This window comes from Lycorma delicatula, chromosome 1 (genome assembly GCF_047948215.1).
Source record: "Lycorma delicatula isolate Av1 chromosome 1, ASM4794821v1, whole genome shotgun sequence".
Taxonomy (NCBI): domain Eukaryota; kingdom Metazoa; phylum Arthropoda; class Insecta; order Hemiptera; family Fulgoridae; genus Lycorma; species Lycorma delicatula.
The window spans coordinates 398,913,921-398,938,932 of NC_134455.1; the positions used below are offsets into that span (position 1 = coordinate 398,913,921).

General features: G+C 31.3%; 1 protein-coding gene across 1 annotated transcript in view; it reads right to left on the bottom strand.

The window, feature by feature from the left end:
* Positions 1-25,012, bottom strand: part of LOC142317403 (U2 snRNP-associated SURP motif-containing protein) — a 109,710-nt gene that overhangs the window by 59,279 nt on the left and 25,419 nt on the right. The window contains exons 7-10 of the mRNA XM_075353942.1: positions 23,976-24,141; positions 15,954-16,117; positions 11,362-11,427; positions 5,907-5,950 (exon numbers count right to left, since the gene is read on the bottom strand). Coding sequence (XP_075210057.1) covers positions 5,907-5,950; positions 11,362-11,427; positions 15,954-16,117; positions 23,976-24,141 — 440 coding nt within the window. The remainder of the gene's footprint in view (positions 1-5,906; positions 5,951-11,361; positions 11,428-15,953; positions 16,118-23,975; positions 24,142-25,012) is intronic.

The following is a 25,012-nucleotide window of genomic DNA, read 5'->3' on the forward strand; positions in this document are numbered from 1 at the left end:
TAAATCTGTTGACTTGTTAAAATGCACGTGATTAACAAAAGACTTAATTAGGTATCTTTTTTTTTTTGGCTATGAAAGACGGCAATAACAGTTGATAAAACTTAAAAATGTAGTAAAATTTTTAACCACAGGATTGGCAAATGTTTCTTTATATAAAAACTAAGCTTTAATAAAATAATTTTTTTTCCTGTTACTGCATCAGAAATCTATTTGATATGGACTTCTATTATCGTTATTTAGTCTGTGTTCATAAGGTGTTAATAAATAAATACATAATAATATTTCTTTTTGATGATTTGGTGTGCCTCGTTAAAAAAAAAAAATCGAGTTGAAATATGACTATTTTTTTTTTTTTTTTTTTTAGGGAGATAAAAAAGCGCACAACAAAGAATGTCAATGCTGTAAATTTTTCTTTACATAATAAAACAAGAACAAAAAATTATAAGCTTCAAATTAGTATATGTAATATTTTTCTGACCAAATAATATTTCTTAAAAACAGTCGATAAAACTCTGACCTAAGTCAGTGATAAATAAATATTAATTTAGTAATTAATTCACTGGAATTAATTATACATCTCTATATATTACAGTTTATAACTGCACAACATACAGGTACATATTAACTCTGATGCTGTAATAAAAGAGCAATCTGGGATAATTGATACAGGACATTTCTATCAATTTTTAAACTTTAAATACTACTTTACCGACATGGCTGAAGAAGTTGTTCACGAATCATCTATTAGTGATAATGTAATTTCTTCCGGTAGTACTGTTTCAGATCTTGAACAAAACTCTTAGTTCTCACTTCCCCAGCAAACATCCCAAATTATAACGATCTTTCACCTTCTGAAACAACCGTCCTTCTGACCCTCTATCTCCAAATGTACCTGGAATTACTGATAAACCAGCAATTACTAAATTGCTTAGTTTTTTTATAATTAATTCTTGAGTTTTTTGAAAAAAAATAATAAATACAACAGATACTATGTTTGAATCTTTCCGCTTGAAACTGCAATTAAAAATTAAGTTTCCTTGTAAAAATATATTAAGAAAACATTTTTACTACCAAAAAAATTACAAGTTGATCTAAAGGAAAAAAAAAACAACATTTTATGCTGATCAACCTGTACAGATCCATTTTAAAATATTTCTAATATATACTCATTATTGCATATATATAATTTTCTATGCAAGATTAAAAAATATGACCCGTAAATTTCGCATTCATAAAACTGGCAATTGCTGAATCTAAACGTGGGTTACTGCAGTGTACCGGATGTGTAAATAAATATGAAACTGGAATTTGTCCATAGATGGCCCTAGCTGTCAATGTAGTTACCATCAAATTGCACACTGGCACCGCTTTCTTTCTTTGACAGCTGACAAAGATTTTCAACTCGACAAAATACAAGTTTCATACAACAGCATAGTTTTAATTAGCGTTGAACATGTCGAGTTTTGTACCTACAAACTACAATTTGCAGATGGCATTGATTTTCTTTTACCCATTTAAAGAAAACTGCTGCAGAATCGCATCAAATGCTTGTCGAAACTTACGGTGAGCATGCTCTTGGTAAATCACAGTGCTTTGAGTGGTTAAAAATACAAAAGTGGCGATTTTGATGTGAGAAACGAAGAACGTGGAAGACCAATGGAAAAGGGTTGAAGACAGCAAATTGCAAGCATTGTTGGATGAAGATGATGCTGAAACGCAACAACAACTAGCGGATCAATTAAATGTAACACGAGAAGCCGTCTCCATTCGTTTGAAAGCCACAGGAAAGATCCAGAAGATGGGAAAATGAGTTCCACATGAACTGAATGAAAGACGGCGAGAAAGCCAAAAAATCACTTGTGAAATGCTGCTTGTCAGGTACAAAAGAAAGTTATTTCTCCATCGAATTGTGACACGTGGTGAGAAGTGGATATATTTTGAGAATCCTAAGCGTCATGATTTCAAGACAATGCTGTGTTCAGCCGGGTCAGAAGTATGTGATCTATTATGAGCTGCTAAAAACTAGCGAAACAGTTAATACTGAACACCACTGATACAAATGATCGATTTGAATCAAGCATTGCGATAAAGACTACCATAATATCAACAAAGGCAACACAAAGTGATTTTGCTTCCCAGTCAAAGAAACAATTGAGGCGTTCAGTTCAGAAATACTTTCGCATGCGGCTTACTCACCAGACTTGGCTCTGTCCGATTACTATTTATTTGCATCGATGGACATGCATTTGCTGAGCAGTGCTTCACTTCTTATGAAAATGGCTCGATGAATGGTTTGTCTCAAAACAGCAACAGTTTTTTTTGTGTGGCATTCATAAATTGTAAGAGAGATGGGAAAAATATATAGCTAGCGATAGACAATACTTTGAATAAAATATTTTTTATTATTTTCATACAATAAACGTGTATTTTTTAACAAAAATTCCAGTTTCATATTTACACACCTGGTACATTCATGCTCTATACCACATCCATGTGTGAACTGTCAATTTTTTTTATATTAAAGTAGTATTCAAATTAATCCGAACATGGGGAATTTTTTGGTTTATTTTTACGTTTCAGTTTTTGGTTTTGGACTAATATTATCCAAAGCACCTACATTACTGGTCTTTTATTTTTAAAAAGATTTATTAAAGCTGAAATAATCTTTACAAATATGCTACAAAATTACAATATATAAGGCTTTATTTATTCATAAAGCCTTAGATTATATTGTACAGGGGGTTTGTCAATCACGAGTAGATCTATTCATTTGTTATGGTGGAAATTCCATCAGTGCCTTCGACAGAGCCTGTTGCCTAAAATTTTTCGATAAGAGTTCGAACTGGATGGCGGTGAGGAACAGAAGTATTTGGAAACTTCTCAGAAAACTTGTGCTTCACTAAATCAGTATACTTGTCGTCACCTTCACAAAAGGCGTGTTAAATGAGAAAAACGCGCTCCTCTATCAAAAAAACTATTATGTTTCTCGTAACTATTGATTCTGATAAACAAAACAACATGAAGTACATTCAATCACAACTTAACAACTGATGTCTTGATTTATTACTGAGCAACGCCCAACGAACCCACAGGGTAACCAACCTAACCCAATCCATAGTATGCACCACGTAATTCTAAAGCTTACTGCAGTGACTTTCCGAATATACTGTAGAAACATTAGTTTATAGAAAACCCACAGTAAATAATATTATAATGCATGTAAATTCAAATCACCCATGATCACAAAAAAATGAATAATTTAAAAGCTTGATTTTTAGGGTTATTCATTCCATAAAAAACAATAAATGATGAAACAAAACAAATAGCGGTTTTTAATGGTTTTGATGAAAAATTATAGAAAAAAATTATAAAAAAGAGAATAAAAAGTACTCCTGACAGTTTTACAAAAATACAACAAGAAAATAATGCTGAGATTAGTAGCAGTTTATACCCAAAATAGAGTTACACAAATAAAATCATAGAAAAAATTACTATGTATATGATGAAAATAAATATAAAAAAGGATATAAACCAAATAAATATATATTATAAAATATTTAAGGAATAACAATAATAAAAATAATAGAGGGCTTAGAGGAAATGTAATGAATGCTATAAAATCGATACTGGTAATATTAATAGATAACTTAAAAAAATATTTACAGAACATTACAATGTTTACAGAAATAAAAAATGAGATCTATATAATGCGGCCAACCATTTGTTGCAATGTAAGAGTAGTACTACTGATTGCAAAAATAATTTAGAAGTTTTGGAAATTTGTAATAATGATAAAAAAATAAATTTAAAAAATAGTATGAAATGATGGACCACCAGACCACATTTGAGGATGATGTTTTGATTAAGGACATAATAAATTATAGCAATCGAAGAAAAATAAAAATAATTTATTATAAATTATAATATTACGAAGAAAGCGAAGTATGACATTTTAAATTCACATCATCCCAGTAACGGCAGTGGAATTGTGTGTTCATCATAACAAATTTTAGAGTTATAATAGCGGTAATTTAACACTTTGAATGTCGTGTTACTGATCTATCGTTACCCACAATTAGCGCTAGAACCGTCAAGGTATTGATCTATCGGTTCTCAGTTTAGTCTCGTTTAATTTAGAGATCGTGGCTAGATTGTGCTGGAGTGTTGCATATTGGTTTTATATGTTTCATTCTACATGTTTATCAATAATATTTGGTTTTAGATGGGCGTTTCAACAAATTATTGATACTGAAAAGTCATATTACCGTTCGTTTTCTGAAAATTACATTCTTCTGCGTTGCACATAACCTAATACTGGTTTGCGCTCACTTATTTTGTAATATATAAACTTACTTTTATTTAGTAATTGTTTCCATATTATCTTTATTTAATTTTAGGGTTTGATTTTTGTTTGTTATTGTTATTTTTGTGTATTTTTCCTGAAATGGAGCCAATATCGGGTCCAAATGGAAGACTTACCGAAGATGATATTTTGACAAGTACAGTGATAGTGAATATACAAGTGACACAAATAGCGGTTCTGTATGTACAAGGAGTAACAGGGAGTTGCATGGAGAATGCTTTCCCAAACATAAATGCTAGGGGAAAACCAGGACAAAAATTGTCATGTACTCTTAAATTTCTATTTGTCATAATGTTGTAAATAATAATTGAAATTTCATACTTCTTATATGATTTTTGGTATTTTTTTATACGATTTCATGAAACAACTAGCACTAGATAGGGAATCTCGGAGAGCTGCATCAAACCAGTCAAATGACTGAAGACAAAAAAAAAAATTTATTTAGTAATTTATGTTGATTTTATAAACAGTGGTGAGTTTTCTTCAAATTAAGTATAATATTAGGAATATGGAAACAAAAATAAACTTTTATTTTTGTTTCAAAAATATTTCTTTTATTAAAAAAATTTAATTTTTGTAAAATGAACCATTTAAAGGGAAAAATATGACATTTTCTAAACAACATCATATTCTACATAATTTTCTGCCTAAGTGGTATTTGTTCAAATTTATAAATTGAAAACAGCATGATACACAATGGTTTCAATAACACCTCTGCATGCCAGGATAAAAACATTTGACAGTTTTAGCATAACCTACATAAAAATGGTCGATAGCAAAAGGGTTAATTTTTTCTAAATTTGAGTTTATTTAAAAATCGATCGATGTAATTATAGAATTGTATACCAACTGACGATGCGGGATCCTGGAAAAGTGAATTATTAAGAGTTAATTTCTTTTACATTTACCTTTACAGTGTTAGGCGGTTAAGTTTTCAGTTTCAGATTGAATATCATGTAATATTTACATCAGCTTCTCAATGTGATGTTACCGACCATATTTATCACCGACAAACAATTCAATAATAACCTTAATATCAAAATTATGATCGTTAAAAATTTTTTAAATTAAACAAAATTTAGGTAATTTTAAAAACTAAAACTACTCTAAAGATTCATAAACAGAAGAAAATTTGAAAAAATATCCATACAAATATAATATTAAATATCAAACGTTTTTTAACATCAAAAAATATGTTGCAATGGTGTGTGATATTATTCATGATACCCCTCACAGTTAACGTAACTTACAGTTTGGACATTTTCAATAAGCACAGATATATCTGGGCCGACGTTTTACTCTACTGTAGTGCAGTATGGTACCTGTAGATGACAATCGCTTGCAAAGTTCAATTAAGTTTAACAACTTTTCTTTTTTTTTTTGTTTTTTTGAGGAGAATCTTTCTCAATTTATTAATGAACTTGTTTTCAGAGATGGCCCACTTTGGATTTGAGTTTTGCGCTAGATTGCACTGAGCATCCAAACTGGAACCTTACCTGAAGAAGAAGAAGAACAACAGACACTAACCTGTGTGTTACATTACCTTTCAGTCGGGATAACCACTTTGACGATCGCTTGGGATAAAATCTGTGACAAAAGCAGCAGAAATCGTCACAAGAAATAGCAACGAACATTTTTTACCTAAATCTACACATTATATTAAATATTATACATTTTTTTTTTTCTATGAATTATTTATTTTTTAATTAAAGCTACAGATTAGTAATTATGTAGTTAACTCACATTTTTACTATTACAAAATAATATAACAGAACACAATAAAAAAAATCAGTAATTCATAATGAAATACATATTAATACTAATAAAACATGAAATAGAATTATTACTATACTTCACTAAAGATAGAAATGTAAAGAAAACACCAGATAAAAATACCTAATAGCCTATAATCATCGGTTTCATTTGGGTTTTTTTTAAATATTTCATCCACAGATTAATTACACATTAATAATATCTCAGATCTTTGATACTGTCTCCTAGTCACCGATTATTATAGGAGGGTTTAATTAACAGCAATCTGACTTAGCCAGAGATATGACTGGTTACACATATAATCACTATACAAAGACAAGTAATTAGTTAAAAGCTCTGGTTCAGCAAAACTGGTTCAAATCTATCTATATTAAAGAGGTTAAGTACTAAACAGAATAGACGCTTTAAAAAAGAAAAAACTACGGAAAAAAATACAAATATATATATCAGCAGTATAATATTTATATTGGACAGAACAACATGAAAGTTAACTAATTACATCCTTAAACAAACATACTTAACTGATATATAATAAGTTCTTAATGTAATGTAAATCAATTAGAAGAAAAAAAATTCCTACAGAAACACAAGTTTAAATTACATCAGCATTTTACAAATTAAATAAATACTTTGAGCTGAAAAAATTAATTTAAACAATTATTATAGTAGTCGTCTAAATAACAGAAAAAACACTTTTAAACCATTTACAAAATGAGCAATATATAAAAATGATGCTCAATTTTTTTTACTTAATATTAAAATAATCATTTTTAAGCTGAATCTACAATATTGAAGAGATTACTTTACTTCACACTTTCTTTTCAGTCTTACTCTTTTAAAAAGGTTATTGGATATTTTTATTCTGGATATCTACATAATTTTTAAAAATTAAATTAAAAGAAAAACAAATTATTTTTCTATAACTGCCCGTTGACCTAATTCTTACAAATATATTGCTCTCTAGTTATTAGTTCTAAATCAGCTAATGTCTTTAGTTTTTAACTATTCTGGAGAAGCGATAAATTAAAATATGTAAAATTCTAGATTCAACACTCATACAGAGAATTGCCTCTTTCTTTTTATGAATTTTGAGTTTTTATGTAATTTTTTTTTAATTGTTACACGACAGCTTTTTCCTTTACTTTACTTTTGTAAAGTATTAATCCATCTAAACACTTCCCAAAGAAATAAATTTTTTGCTTTATTTTACCACAAGCTTGCTCATAGATCTGAATGTAAGCACACAAAAGCAGTCATCAATCTGAACGCTGCAATAATCTACCAAAGACAATGCTTGACCAAGAAGACAAGTCCCTTTGTTTTCTGTAACAATTTGACAAGATCGAATCGACGTTTAACAATTTGTTGGATAGCAGAGAATGAGATTTCAGTGGATTCATATTATGAAATCTTAATCGAAACAATTAGCGACCAAGTTTCTTATTCACTATGAATTTCTACCCGCAGGGCAAACAGTCAACCTTCACAAAAGAAGTCAAAATTGGGAAAGAAGAAACTTGATCTTTGGCGTGACAACTTATCCTTCACCGTGACAATGTGAAGGCCCCTCCTAATTAGTGAATTTTGTACAAAGAATTTGCTAACTGTCATCACTCACCCCACCCAACCTCTATTAGCCCCTATTGACACTTCAATTTCAAAAATTTAAATTGCCATTTACGGGACGAAAATTTCAGAAAGTAGAAACAAAATTCAGAAAATGCCCTGAAAACTATTTTGAAGTGCATTCTAGAGCTGTTTTTCGAAAGCGAAGGGTCATTGGGAAAGGTATGACTACACGAAGAAGAGAACTTTGAAAATTAAAACTTTGTTATAAATAATACTGCAACTATTCATTAACTATTTTTTTTTTAAAAAGTTATTTTCTAAACATACCTTGTACAAATTCTGAGAAGAACTTGTGCATGAATCTTTTTTTCTCATTATGCTGTTTTATAATAGGGCAAACAGAACGTATCAACGAAGTACAAACAATTGCTACACATCGAATAACCATTAACGATTAAGGTTTGGAAGAAGAACAGTTTTGCACAAAGACATTACTAGGTTAAATGTTGATAAAAGAATTCATTCGCTTTTACTTATAGTAATTCATTCACTTTTGCTTGCAAGATTAATTCATGAAATTCCTTTACATACAGATGTTAAAACAGCACCAGCATTCAACCAAGCAGCCCTACCCTCGTGTATCAGTGAAATAATATCACCCTTGAATAAAAATCCAAAATAAAATTGAAAAAAGAAACCAACTGTCCAATGGAAAAGATCATTCTTCAACATCAAACCTACATGGTCAGTGATAAATTTAAAATGTCTCCAATTAAAGTCAGTATATACGTAAAATAAGATTTTGAAATATTCAAATTGTCTGAAATTGGTTATAATATATCGGGAACAAGTAGTGAAAATATTATCACAATTATGGTTTTTTTTTTTTTTTGTTAAAATTTAACGTTTTAGTAAATTGGAAATTATTTAAAGTCTTTAGAAATCAAACTGACATAAAAAAGGATGATATGAACACTTTCAATGAAGGAATATATTTTACGTTTGTGTATAAATAAAACCAGCCAACTGTCTGAATTAAATGAAAAGTTTTTAATCTGCTTTTAAAACAAATCCAGGAGAAAATTATTATTTTTAATTATAATTTTATTATTTTTTATTAAAATTATTGTTATTATTATTTATCTCAATAATTTAGCTAATTCACAATACTAGTATTACACAAAATTCAATCATAATCAATAGATTAACTCTAGAGCAATCAATCTGCAAATTTAGTAATGTATAAAAAAAATTTGATAAAAAAACCAATTTAAAAAGTTTCATAATGACTACTGCACAAAAATTTATATAATAAAAAGTAAAAAACAATATAATTTTAGTGAAATATAGTAACGAAGATGATCAATGCAAGAAATTCATATATATCAATAAAAACTAGATTTAAAAATTTAAAGGTAAACATATTTTTAAAAATACAAATTTTAACTTACCAAACTAAAGAACGAAAACATGTGAACACCAAATGTCAACTATCAATGAAAACTAGTCTACACGTATACTAATAATCAACTAGGGCTAGCTAAAATTACTGTGAATTAAAAAATCATGATAAAACTTGAATTAATGAAAATTAAGAGATCAGACGGCTATAAGAAATTACAAATCAAGAGTTCCGCAGAGGAATAAATCTAAAATTCCATTACAATTAATAAAAATAACAACTTTAAAAACAGAATGTCCAAAAAATTAGCTACACCATTCAGCAAAAGCAAAGTTTAATGCAGAATGATAATGGATGTTTTAGATATAAGCAGAATTAATAGTTTTTAGATTGACTACATACTGTTGCCACATAGCTATGTCAGCCGTAAACTAGTTAATTCTTAAAATTGTAAAAAGTAGAAAAAGATTTGGGAAGTCTCACAATATAATTTTAGAATCATTTTCTCATCGTAGAATTTTGTATTAATTTATACTAAGTTCTTTACAATAACTCCTTACGCGATGTTACAACTTCTCTAGGCAAGAAAGTATTGTATGTTTTTTAAACGAAGGCAAGATGATGTTAAGAAAAATCAAAGAACAAGCTTCCCATTAATTTACTGGTTTTTAAAGAGAAACTTAACAGCAGAAATCAATATTCGAGAAATAGTTCAAAATCACAATCTACACAAATTAATTGTTAATTAAACAATGTACGAGGTCTATTCAAAAAATAGCCAAACTTTTTTAATTACGCACCAACAGAATTATTTAGCGACATGTGGTTGGCAGCATTGTGTTTCGCATACCTCCTCTGTAACCAAATGTTCTTGGCTTGTTGATAACTAGTTTATTTTTTGTGTTATTGTTATTCGAGTACAACATGTTTAAGTGTTAGCAGCGATTTTTTGATGATTGAACTTTTGTCTCAATGTCGTAGCTGTAAACCCAGATATCGTCTCCTGTTATGATCCTTTGCACGAATGTTTCATTTTCATCGGCTTATTCAAGGAGTTGCAGGCAACTCGATCTTCTTTCTGCTGTTCGGTCGTTAAACGAGGAACACACTTTGCTGCAACTCGATGCATGTTCAATTTTTCAGTAAAAATGTAACAGCATGATTCAATCGAGATGCTAATCCTTTCTGCAATTTCTCTGACAGTCAATAAGACGATTTGCATGCACCAGAACGTTCATTTTCTCGAAGTGTAAGTCATCGGTTGAAGTCAAAGGCCTTCTTGGTCAAGAGTCATCCGACTGATGACCGCTTTTAAATTGTGAAAATCATTCCCAACATTGCGCATGACCCAGAGTATCTCTCCGTAAGCTTGTTTCAAAACTTTCTGTGAAAATTTTCCCATTTCGCGTAAAATTTTACGTTGTATTGTTATTCCTGAAACACGCACATTACAAAAATCATAACTAACGCTTAAACATGTTGTACTCAAATAACAATAACACAAAAACTAAACAAGATATCAACAATCCAAGAGCATGAGGTTACACAGGAGGTTATGCGGAATATAATGCTGCCAACTGCATATCACTTAATATCTTCATTGGCACATAATTAAAAACATTTGGTTATTTTTTTAACAGTCCTTGTACCAAAGAAAGCAGAAAACAGCATTAATATCACCAATACAGACTGTATGTACATGCAGTTCTAACAGGAATAATTTCAATTTACTGGCTTTGTTGGTGCTTTTCTTAAAAAAAAAGACAAAAGTAGCAACTGAATGTTGAAATATTAAATTTATTTAATTGAATAATAGATTTCGCGTAATATTAGAGAACTAATACACAATGATTGTTGGGAGTATTTTTATAGATTGTAATTACATTAGTTTCCCTGAAAATTTACAGTATCTATAGGAGATTTTACACACAAATACTTACATAATTGAAGTACGTAATTGTAAACCAGACTCAATAGTGAACTTTCATTAATATTTTATGTAATTTACCTCAACCCACGGTTAAACGTTCAGAGTAAGATTAAAAAAAAATATTAACAACCGATGTTAAGTGTGAAATTATAGACAAAGTGAATGAAAAAATTATATACAAACCTTTAAGTAGTACAATTGATCCTTTTTTTAAGACAGAGCCATACTAACCTTTTTCTTAGTTCATGACACTACCATTTTAAACAGAAAGGCAATAAAAAGTAATACAATACTTGAATGAGAAGAAAGCCGCATTCCAATTACCTTGTTCAGCCGCTCCGCGTCTTCTGCATTCTCAGGGTATGGCTCTCCAGCTCTCATGCGAGGAATCTGGAAAAAAACATAAAGGTTTCGATAAAATTATGAAGAAAAAATACTACGTAGAACAAATTCATTGTGAAAACTAAATTGTTTCATATTCTTCCCTTCCACTTTAATTTTCATTGATTAAAAAGGAAAAAAACATAATTTTCATCTAAAACTCTAAATAAAGTTAAGTTGCATACCTATAAAACAAACATTGCTCTCTGTATAAATATGAAACTAGTGTACGTAACAGTTAATATCTTGTATATAGTACATGGAAATATGTGGATCAATGTTACAAACTTATCTAATTGTATTTTAGCAGTTTACAGAAGAAAAACACAGGTACATCGGTACCTAACAAAGTAATATACTGAAAACTGATACATATTCTTCAAAAGAACAAAACTTTAACAAATCTGACATTCACAAATGAGAAAATGAAACCGTAAACTAAGATCTAAAATATAACTTTTACCTGCAAAACAAATAAATAAATTTTTACAAAAATCATTCTCAACTGAAACACTCGTTCAAAATACAGATGTGGACAAACAAGACAAAGACCTAAGTTTTTAAATTACATTTACAATAACATTACAGAACTTATACATAACCTGAAAAACAAATCAAGTCACAATTAAAAAATCAAAATAAACTATATATAAAGCACAAAATTTCTTAAAACAAATCCACACTATAACCCTCACCTTCCTAAAAAAGAAACCACAAATCCTACATTACTAAACTCATCATAAATTACTAAAATGCCCTTATCCACTCATTCTCAATACATTGATAATGATTTTCAGAAATATAAAAACATAAATACTAACACATGAATACAAAAATATTCTTAAACATAACTTAAAAACCCCATCGATATACCATAACTAAACAATAGAATTATCTGGGATCACAAAGCTGATCACTACATCCCAATAGTTCCATATTGTCTAGATCTTAAGAAACCATTCCAATCAGCACTCAGATAAAGCTATCAGGAGATCAAAGTTGATGCTGTAAAAACCGTAATACAAGGGTTATTTTTTTTTCAAGGTCTGATCGGTCACGAAATTAAAACCAGTGAAATAAAAATTTTTTATTTGTAACAAGTACTTACATAGTTATGCTATTTCTCTACATAGTCGCCACTCCGATTTAGACATTTGTCATAGCATGGTACCAACTTTTCAAAACCCTCGTCATAGAACAGAGCCGCATGTGTTTTCAGCCATGTTTCTACGCTGCTCTGCAGCTCTCGGTGGAATTCATGGAACGTGGCACGACCATCACTGCAGCTTCATACTGTGTGACTCTTCAACATCTATGAAGGGCAATTCAGAATAAGTAGAGAGGAATGTTGTCATCAGGCATTGTCTTTCTTCATAACAAAGAAGCTCCTGCAGCGTTTTCATTGGGAAGTGTTTGATCACCCTCCATACAGCCCGGACTTGGCTCCATCCGATTTTCACCTCTTTGTTCGCATGAAACGCTGGCTAGGAGGACAACATTTTGGCATAGACATAGAGCTGCAGACCGGCGTAGAAACATGGCTGAAAACACAGGCGGCTCCGTTCTATAACGAGGGTATTGGAAAGTTGGTACCACGCTATGACAAATGTCTAAATCAAAGTTGTGACTATGTAGAGAAATAGCGTAACTATGTAAGTACTTGTTACAAATAAAAAATTGGTTATTTTCACTGTGGTTTTAATTTTGTGACCGATCGGACATTGAAAAAAAAAATAACCCTTGTATTACGGATTTTTGATTACTGCTTTAAAGATTCTCTTATGTATACAATTTGAGATGTGTACTCAATAAAAAACAGTACTCAATGAACATTAAGATTTTCATAATAATAAAAAAAGGTCTTTAACCTATTATTAAGAAGAACCAATTGTAATGACTTTATTTATCTCTCAAAACCTATACAGAGAGATGTACTCCAATATCCACTTTCTTTTTTTTTGGAGGGTGAAAAACACTTTCGCGTTATCAATTGCTCGAAATAAAATATATTAATAAAAGAAAAACAACTAAAAACAGTCTAAAAGACTAAAAACAAAAAAAATAAATGAAGCTTACGAGTATTAAGCTCACAGCTAAAAATATCTCTTAAAACATATTTAAAATTAATATTACAGTCACTAATATAAAATTTAAAATAAACATAAACATTAAAAATGTAAAGTACAAAATTTAACAAAAAAATAATTATGAATGAGAGGGGTGTAAGGGCCCCTTCTCGAATACAGAAACTAATAAACATAAAAAAAAAACAAACATAAAAATTGAAACTAGGTTAAAAACTGAAATATTAAAAGAAAAAACTAAAACTTACAATTAATAACGGATAAATAATCACTAAAAACTTAAAACTAATATCGCAAAAAACATACAACTAATATCATAGTAAGAATCTTATCAAGATAAGTTCATTTAAAAATCAAACACAAAAGTAAAAAAAAATGTGTGTATATATAAAATTTAACAAAGTCCAAGGGGGTGTAAAGGACCCGCGCTATTTGGTTATCTGGATAAAAAACTATCATAAAGATTTATCAATTTAAGGATAACAACTACATTTAAAAACTCTTCACGGTACAAATATATACACAAAATTATTAAATTTTATGCATAATACTAATATCTCGTAGAAATAGAAACATGTGATCTAAAATTTCCTTGTCATTGCCCAGAATTCAGCAAATGTTTCTGGGCAATTTAAATTTACAATGCAAGGCTGTGTAACATCAACCCACAAGAATGTGGTGCGCTGTTAACCAATAGTTGCATCTTATGCAGCATAATGATGTATTTTCTGCTCATATCAGGTACCAGTTAGTAGTTCTTGTATGTCTTATCCACAATCGGCAGAGGACCACTTCCTCTTGACAAATTTTTCTGTATGAGGAGTCCCACGGCAACACAGTATCTTTAACATGCCAGAGTTTATTATCTACAGTTAGCAGTCCAGTCAACTTGCCACTTTGCTCAAATAGTGCGTTTTATACGTTAATAAAGTCAGATGTAGTAACACGGGTGGTGATTGACAGTTGACTACATGCGTCTTTCGCAGCGGAATGTGCATGTTCATACCTGGAATTCCCACGTGGCTAGGGATCCAGTAGAAACTCACTTGTATGTTGCGATGGTTCAACTCAGCGATTGCATTATATTTTTTTATGATGACAGGATGTGAAGAATAAAATCTTTTAAAGCTAGAAGAGCGCTACACCAGTTAGTACAAATAAATATACAACGGTACTTAGGGTTAATAATATTCAAAGCCTTATGGATAGCATATAGTTCAGCAAAAGACACTTGTGATACTACGTAGAACAAACATATAGGTTCATTCATTAACAATTAATGCGCATCAAACAGTATCATTCTGTTTCGATCCATCTGTGTATACTGCAGCATCTAGGCTTATGTTGGACAGAATATGGTGAAACAGTTGCTGAAAGACAAGGCGGTGTTGATTGTTTATTGTAAACGCTAAGGTCAAAAATAAAATTTATAAGGTTGTCTCTCCATGAAGGATATGAACAGGGGTACGCTGAAAAAATAGAAGGCATGTCAACATTTATAAGGTGTAATAAATGCTAGGTACGAAAACCCATAAGTGCTGTATAACATGGATGGTCATCATACCTACATAAATAAGGATTAGAGAGGACTGATTTAAAATTTGAAGGATTTGGATGCGCTTTAAGACGGGCAATGTAAAATGCTAAAAGCTGGTCCCATCTACTCCAAAGTGATGGCTCACCGCAGTCAACAAGTACGCTTACAACAGGGCTTGATCTAAACGCACCTATAGCAAGACGAAGAAAAGCATGATGTACCAGCATTCGGCATTTGAAACAAGAAACCAACTAAGGAATAATAGAAACGGCTCCCCAATTGGTGTTGCTAAGGACTCACAGCATATCTAGAAGTTTGGTACAATGCGCTTTTGTTTGATGTGTTTGACCCATGTAAGACAGCTATCAAAAAATAAACCTAAAAACTTAACATCATAAAAGACAGCAATTTGCTCTCCACTGAAGAAGACTTGCGGAATAAAATGGTCCCGCAGGCAAGAAAAGACTACACATTTTGTTTTCAAAACACTCATTGACAGTAATTTCACAAACTACTGTCAAAAAAATTTTCAATAACCTATCCGTAATTTAAAAAAGTACAGCATTATTACCAATTCGGAAAAGTTTATTTAACCATGAGAATAACAATTCTCATGAATTAACAACACTGAAGCTTTCAGAAACTGTACACGGCTTACTAAATTTTACTTAAACATGTAGCAAGAATAAAAACTCCTAATAGAAATCTAATAAAAAAGAGACAACATCATTCTTCTCTTTAAATTTATTTTAATTTTTACACCGGATGAAAGCAGTGTGCATCGCAAAAGCGCTATGTTAAATATTATAAAAACAATCTAATCGAATAATTCCATTTTATTACTGTTGATAATAATTAAATATAACAGTTTTTAACTGTAAACTAAAATAATAGTAACATTTTATAATACTCACTCTATGTCTATCACGTGGAGCTGGTTGGGCATTAAAAGGCAATCCTGAAGGTGGCGGTGGCATAGTTAATTCTAACATTGTAGGTGGTATGTATATTGGATGTGCAGGAATCGGAACGCCTTTGCCCCATCCTAATTTCATTTCATATGACATTACATCTTTACCTGTAAATAATATGATAATACAATCACTTAGCATGAAAAAAAAATTTACTAAAGGTATGCAATTTGTTTTTACATAACAAATGACAACACTTGATGATTTACACAGACTGTTTCCTTTATCTTAATTAAATAAAACTGGTTTCAGACAGTTAAATTTTAACTGCAAAAATGATAATGAAATCACTGACAGTACAAAGAGTACTTCATGATTATAATTAATTTCTTTTCAAAAATTTTATGAGATACTAATAATAATTTCTCAAAATTTGAAAAAGACATGCCGACTAATAAACATTTGCAATTTGGATACTCAAGATCCTTCCTTAAATTAACTGTATACTTTTCATTACAAAGAACCTATACACAATTCAATATAAAAATTAATTTTTATGATATAAATATTTTGAACAATATTGTATCAATATGTTGTTTAAATTAACATGTTTAGTGCCATAGAGAAATTATCGTATCATACTCTTCAAAAAAACCCAACTTGTACATTTTTCTTATTTTGATTTAATTATATAACGTAACCTACATTTATGAAACATATTTTACATTTTCTGTTATAATTTTTCAAAAACGCCTCTATGGTGTCTTTGGTTCCTTGAAGAAAACATTTGTTACGAGACCGGTGGATGCCTCTGTGGCACCGGCCTTGTTGAGATAATAAAATACATGCGTTGTTTATTTATAGCGTTGGTTTATCTGTATTGATACAGATTTTGTACATTCATATTTATTTAAAGGAAAATGGGTCAAAATACATAAAACTAAAAAGCTTCTCAGTTTTATTAATTAGAGATGAATATAATGATTACGTAAGAAAAATTACAATAGCACAAAAATTAGCAATAATAATTATCAGTAATTAAAATAGCGTGTAATTACACATATATCCAAAAACTCACACTAAAGCAAAAATAAGAGATTACACAAATAAAACATACTTAAAAAAATATTAAAATGTCATGAATGAAATACGCCATTATAATTAAAATCCAGCGGCGACTCATATATAGACACTGTCAAACTGCAGCACCCACTTGATATTGTTGATAACATTTAATATAATGAGTCCTTTTTTCTTTAATTCTTTCTTTATACTTGTACAATATAAGCTCCTTAAGCTTAATGTTAGAAGCCATCCCCCACTTTATGAAAAAGATACAAAAATCTTTGTATGAGACTGTGTGCTTCACAGTTCCAGTAGCATGGTGTATGTGCGCATGCATACACAGAAAGCTGCACGCGATGCTGCGAGAGAGAGAGAGAGCACTGTTGCTCTCCTGTAAAGCTGACCCAAGCATGCTGGTGGAAGGTAGTTTTATTTTTTAATACTGTTATGAACATTCCTTGTTCATTCTCTTTTCTAGTTTGGTTGGTGGAAGGAGTGCTTAAAAACCATGCACCAAATTCTTGAATATGATTAAGTGTAGAATTAGATTATTATCCAGCTTTCAGCTATTCTATTGATTCGTTTTTTGTTTCGGTTCATTTTACAGAAAACTTTAACTGTGATCTTGAAAAGACCCAGAAAAAAATTTTATGGAGCAGCAACCCCACTAACTTTAGCTACAAGCTGCCAAAACACTAGCTACAAGCAGCTAAAAACTGATACACAGAATGTACAAACATTTTTTTTTTAATTTTCATACATATAAATATTAAAAACAGTGTTTAAGCCGACCCCTTTTTTTACCGTAGGGGAGGAAATAGCTCTGGTAGCCGCTGCCAGACCTCCAACAGCAAATGCAGGGCTCTTACAAAAAACCTCCCCCTCTAGTCACACAGGGCCCAGACCTAATCCATATGGTATGTACACAGCCCCTGCGCAATCACCCAGGTGTTCTTGTCACCGTATTAGAATAGCCAGAGCGACGTCCCCAGAGGATCATCGGCAAACAACGACTCAAAGAAGCCCCCGTCATCCACAGCCATCCGGCGCTCCGCCTCAGGTCAACTACAGATTTCCAGCCCGCCTGCCCCCCTCTCCTGCTGCCTTGTTTCGAATTACAGCTGACACCGCAGTTGTTACTCTCGTCCAAGCATCTCTGTCACCCAACATCACACTTATGATATTATCCACATTTACTGCATCGTAGTCCATCATGGTGGCTCTCAAGTCTCTCCACCTAGTGTAAAAAAAACACTACGTGTTCTGCAGTATCCTGCTCCCCGCAATCAGAGCAGCATCTCGTGGTACTCCTACTCATATGGTACAGGTAATCTTGAAAGCACCTGTGCCCTGATAGAATGCTTCCACTCTACCAAGCTCCTAATGCGCAAAGTGCACACAAGGTCGAAGAGTGTGACCTTGTTTTATCTTCACATTTGATAATAAAATGATTTCCTTCAACAACTGGACCAGGCACTATTTCCTCCCGTGATGATCTTTCATTTAACAATTCCTCTATTACAGCCGATCAGAAATTACGAAAAGCAATTTTGGTACTTTTGCACTTACAATAAAATAAAGTTGAAAGAATTTAGTAACAGTATCTCAATAATATGAAAGCTTAGCTTTTTATACCAGTGTATTGTTTTCCGAGCAATGCGATAATATAACAACTGATCTTGATGATCTACCCTTCTCCTTCTTTTTCTGTTTAGCCTCTGGAATAACCGTAAGGTATTAGAGTTCACAGGATGATGTGTATGAATGTATGTGAAGTGTGGTCTTGTACTCTCAGGTTGACCATTCCTGAGATGAACTGAAACCTAAACACAAAAGAACACCAGTATCCACGATCTAGTATTCAAATTCCTATAAAAATAACTGCCTTTACTAGGATTTGAACCTTAGAATTCACAAACTCAAAATCAGCTGATTTGTGATGAGTTCACCAGTAGACCAACCCGATGGGTTGATGACCTACGCCTGATATATTTATTGCACATTGCTATAGTCTTCAGTTTCATTTTCTTTTGACCTCTTCTATTTACAGTCTCTGTAAGTTTGTTTTTCATTCAGTGGATAAGTACACGAGTCTCTTTTAAGTCTACCGACTTACAGATTCCTACCCCTTCCAAATGCTGGCATATAGATTCCGCAGTCAAGTTTTGCCTCATTAACATTTATAGGTCTACCTAACATGTCTTATTGAAAAGAACAAGTCGTGCCCATTTATTACAATTTTTTAGAGAGATGAAATGAATTATAAAAATCTGTAAATAATTGTAAAAATTGTTGGTAAATATTTTTAGAAATCAGCTCTCAATACTTTTATTGTTTGACTGTTCTTTGCATCTTGAGAATATTTAATTTTTTGTTCATACTGCTTCTGCGATTCCTTAAAGTGCAATTAAGAATTACATTGAATAGATTCTTTACAATCTTAAATTAATTCACCCTTTAATTTGCAAGATATGAACGAGAGATATCTGTTTGTGCTGCTTAAATGACAGGTTGAATATTTTGTTGCCACTTTTTCTCTACCTGTTTTATTTTCAGCATAGTATTCTTGATACGATTTCTCTAAATTTTGCCCAGGACTTAAAACCTATTTCTTAGTTTTCAAGCTTGTTTAGTAGATCTCGTATTTTAGGATATCATTTATGTGTTGAATAACACATTTACTTATTCGGGTGTTTTTGTCACCAGGTATGAGCCGTCCTCTTTTGTCTATTTCTACAATCCCTCAAGGTTATTGTTTTTTAACTACGTTAACTACGACAGTATTAGATATAGCTAGTGTGTATAGAAGAAACATTGCTACTTAAACCCCCTGATTTTTACATGATTTATGTTTACACATTTATGTTTACACATTTTTACCCCCTGATTTATGTTTACACTACGATGAAAAATATTTTCAGTACTTGTATATTATAACGGCGCCACTATCGTTGGGAGGTTATAACCAGCACGACTGGTGGCAAGTTAAATAACTACATTCTACCTCTTATCAGTAAGATGATTTACAATTTGGGATCTTCCATGTTGTGAACAGGAAGCTGTTATATTTTTGCAGGTTAAGTTAGATTAATTTGAATAAATAATTCAATTTCTAGTTTTGCGTTTGTACTTTACTCCTAACAGATTCCAACAGCCATCATAAATTTACAGATCTATTATATATAACCTTCCAGCCATTGTAATGCCGTTATAATATGTAAGTATTGAATTTTTTTTTTGTTATACCATCCATACCTCTACATCTTTCTTTTGGTCTTACTTCAATGCAGGACGCAATGAACTCTTTTTAAATCGTTACCTCTCTTGAATACTAGAAAACCTTAAAAAATTTCATTCCATTTAATTCAGTAACTTATTCGTAACACTTAATTTTACACATACACGGAAGTGTAATTTCTTAATCGCGATGGCTATTCATTATTATATATCGCACTACATTTTTACGTAAAACTGTTCTTATACGTACAACATAATTATTCTTATCTTTATCAACACAAAAGCACGAATGCAAGCTTAAATCATGAATATAGAAAAGAAATGTTTGTAATGTTCCATATTCCAAAAAATGACTGCAACATTACACTTATAATGATCACGTACCAAGAATATAAATAACAAGTCCTAAGCTACATATGAGGGCTGTCTGTAAAGCTGTCCGACAAAGAAAACAAGATTTTTCAGAATTTTGTTTTCACTTTCAACATAGTCATCTTGCAATTTGATTCAAAAGCCTTTCTATTATTTTAATACCTTCAATTTTAAGATTTTTCCAACTCTCCAAAATAAACTGCTGTCTGAGCTTTGACCTCATAATTTTTAGGAAATCTTCATCCAGCGAGCCATTTCTTCTCTTGCTTTTTTTGGGAAAAGGATGTAATCACTGGGAGCCAAATTTATTGAATATAACGATATGGTGGAAGCATTTCAAAGCACAGATGATGAAATTTTGCAGCAACAATCTGAGATAGTGTACAGGCACATAACTGCAGTGACAGGTTGTTTTTTTGGCTAGATACAGACAATTAGCTTGAGTACCATCCTTCAATCGATCCAGTAATGAAGTATAATACTCCCCAGGCATAATTCTGCCTTTTTTCACGTAGTCTGTGAGGACTACACCACGAGAAACCCAAAAACCCATAGCCATAACTTTTCCTGCAAATGTAATAGTTTTTGCTTTTTTGGCACGCTTTCACAGACTTTCACCCACTGTTTGGTCTCTAATGTGTAAAGGTGAATCGATGTTTCATCTAACATAATCAAAGAAACACAAAATCATGTTTACATAAGTTTAAACAATCATGAGATAACGAGTTTCTGATTGACTTTAACAAACACGACACTAAATCCACCAAACAGAGAGGTCTGTCATACCCAAAACACCATACAGGATGTAGAAGACATGGTCTACTGAGAGGTTTGCAATTTTAGCAAACTAGCATACCTTCAGTTGGCGATCATACAACATGACAATGAGGATTTTCTTGATGATTTTTTTGGTCTAGCAATTTTTAGGTGGCTGCAGAGTTCTCATCATCTTGAATAAATGTATAACTATGTTTAAATTCAGCAGCCAAGTTTTTTACTGTTGTAAACAAAGAGGAAGAATCCTTTTAAGCGGAAACTATTTTTGTACGCCCATCGGGGTTAACCCTTTTTTAAATAAAGTAGTGTATAACACCTTGAACTTCAATTTTATCCATTTGCCAGAAAATGTCATAACTTGTTTGCTTTACTCAACAGCCATGAACATGCAACTAAATACACATGTCTCACCTAAAGCAATCTGTTTTCAATGCCCTCTAAAGGATCACATTTGACAAATATCATCATTATTATTTGGTCTTACTTGCACCTTCTCTAAGTTAGGCTGAAAACTTTCTGAATGACCTGTATATCAAGAAGCCCTGCTAATGTCGATTACAGTTTTCAATTTAGATACAAATAGCTAGTGATCAATGTTATAGAAACCACTTACACAACAATAAATAAACATAAAATTGAATGCAACCTCAAACAAATTTAAGCTATCTATATACAAAAGTATTGTATTGTATTGAATTGTTTTGTATTGTATACAAAAGAAAATATAGATTTTTATTTCAACATTAACAATTTTATATGTATATATGTGTATTTTTTTTTTTAACATTAACATGTTAACTGATTTCAATCCAACTGTTCTCAATCTTGACTGAAATGTTTACCTCTAGGCAGCATACCACTGATCAAAGAGGTCCTAATTAACACAGTTAACAACCAGAAAGAACATGACACATTTATAAATAAATAAAATTCTACAGGCACATTTCTTAAAAATATGTTTCTGCTATAACCACTATTAAAAAAAATAATAATAATAATCTTCATGTACTAGAATCAAATATATTAAAATTAAACAAGAAAAGTATGTACTACAATTAACATAAAACCCAATGCTACTTTTAAACAAATAAAAAATAAAATAAGTAAAACACTATATGAAAAGCAATTTCTTAACATGCCTCTTAACTCAAAAACAGATAAATCTGCTAAAGATCTACAGTTTCAGACGGATTTTTTTTAATTTAAATATTACCAGGTGTGTAAATATGAAACTGGAATTTGCCCGTAGATGGCCCTAGCTGTCAATGTAGTTACCATCAAATCACACCATTGGCGCCATTTTCTTTCTTTGACAGCTGACAAAGATTTTCAACTCACAACAATACAAATTTCACACAACAGCACAGTTTTAATTAGCGTTAAACATATAGAGTTTTGTACCTACAAAATATGATTTGCAGACAGCATTGATTTTTATTGCCATTTAAAGAAAACTGTTGCAGAATCGCATCACATGCTTGTCAAAGCTTATGGTGAGCATGCTCTTGGTAAATCACAGTGCTTTGAGTGGTTTAAAAAATTCAAAAGTGACGATTTTGATGTGAGAAATGATCGTGGAAGACCACAGAAAAAGTTTAAAGACAGTGAATTGCGAGCATTGTTGGATAAGGATAACGCACAAACGCAAAAACAACTTGCAGATCAATTAAATGTAGCACGAGAAGCCATCTCCATACATTTGAAAGATCCAGAAGATGGGAAACTGGGCTCCACATCAACTGAATGAGAGACAGCAAGGAAACTGAAAAACCACTTGCAAAATGCCGCTCGCCAGGTGCAAAAGAAAGTATTATCTCTTAATATATTTTGAGAATCCTAAGCATAAAAGATGGTTCACTCCAGGTGAACCATTGACATGGATTTCAAGGCCAAATCGCTATGGAAAGAAGACAATGCCCTGTGTTCAGTGAGATCAGAAGGGTGTGATCTATTATTAGCAGCTAAAACCTGGCGAAACCGTTAATACTAAACAGTACTGACAACAAATTATCAATTTGAATCAATTGTGTGAAAAACAACCAGAATATCAAAAACGGCAACACAAAAGGGATTTTGCTTCATGAAAATGCACAATTACACACAGAAAAATCGGTCAAGGATTGACTGAAGCATTCAGTTGGGAAATACTTATGCATGCAGCTTTCTCACCAGACTTGGCTCCATCCGACTACTATTTATTTGTATCAATGGGACATGCACTTTCTGAGCAGTGCTTCACTTCTTACAAAAATGGTTTGATGACTGGTTTGCCTCAAAAGATCAACAGTTATTTTGGCATGGCATTCATAAATTGTCAGAGAGACGGGAAAAATGTATAACTAGCGATGGACAATATTTTGAATAAAATATTTTTTATCATTTTCATACAATAAACATGTATTTTCTATACAAAAATTCTGTTTCATACACACCTGATAAATGATATCATTTATACTTGTCATCTGTTTTAAAAGCGAGAACATTTAAAATAACTGTTACTGTTTATCTTTCACTTAAAGAAAGTATTTACCAAATCAATAAAATTATCTATCTAATAATGAAATAATTACTTACCGTTAAGGTATTTAAGAGCACGTTCACCATCCTTTCTATTCATAAAAGCTACAAAACCACAGTTTCTTCCTCTTGCTTTTTCCTCATCTGACCGAGGCCACATAATTTTGATACTGGCCAAAGGACCGTATTTACCAAATACTTCCATTAATTGTTGCTCTGTAATCTACAACAGAAAACAAAAAGAATAGATAACAACCATTAACAAAATTTTATTCTTTAAAAATTGAATACGGTGATAATAAGTCGGCAGAATAAAATTACAAGTTCCAGTTTGACATAATAAATATGCAATTTATTATCGGATACGGACAAAATAACATAAAACTGTTTTTCATTATCATTCTTGGCTCTCCTTCCAAAGATGGTGTTCATCAAGGCAGCAACTAACATTTAAACAATAAATAAAATTAACATTGCAAAATAAATAATTAAATGATGGAATAACATGGAAAGACATAATAATGAAATAAATTTTTAAGAGATTTATTTATTAAGGAAAGATATTTTCATAGTTTAATATTAGATTCATAATTTGGGTCACCAAACTACTGGTTTTTTACTTAATTTTGTCCTTTATTAATAAAACAATAGTTACGTTCTGGATTCATATAATGTTGCTTTCATGTTTTGCGATAGCATCTATAGTAATAACAAAATTAATCTAATGAAAAACAATAAAGCAACATTATGAGACCAACATACATACTATTGTACAACATATAATGTTAATGGCCAATATTTTTCTCAGAACTATCACCTGCTAGTGTTCCTGAAGGAAAGGCATTCGCAGGTAGAGTGAAGATCTAATGCAGAGCTCTATATTTGAAGATTATATTGGTTTCTGTAATAAAAACTTGAAGGAGAAGACAATTAACAATTCAGGTGGCCAAAAACCTTTAGAAATTAAATACTTCTAAAGATATAATGGGAAACAGTTCCCCTCTTCCAACTAAAGCATTAATGATGTTCACAGTCTTCAACTATATGTGCCATTAAATTACTTCTGTATTAATCCTGCTTAAATTGTTACACAA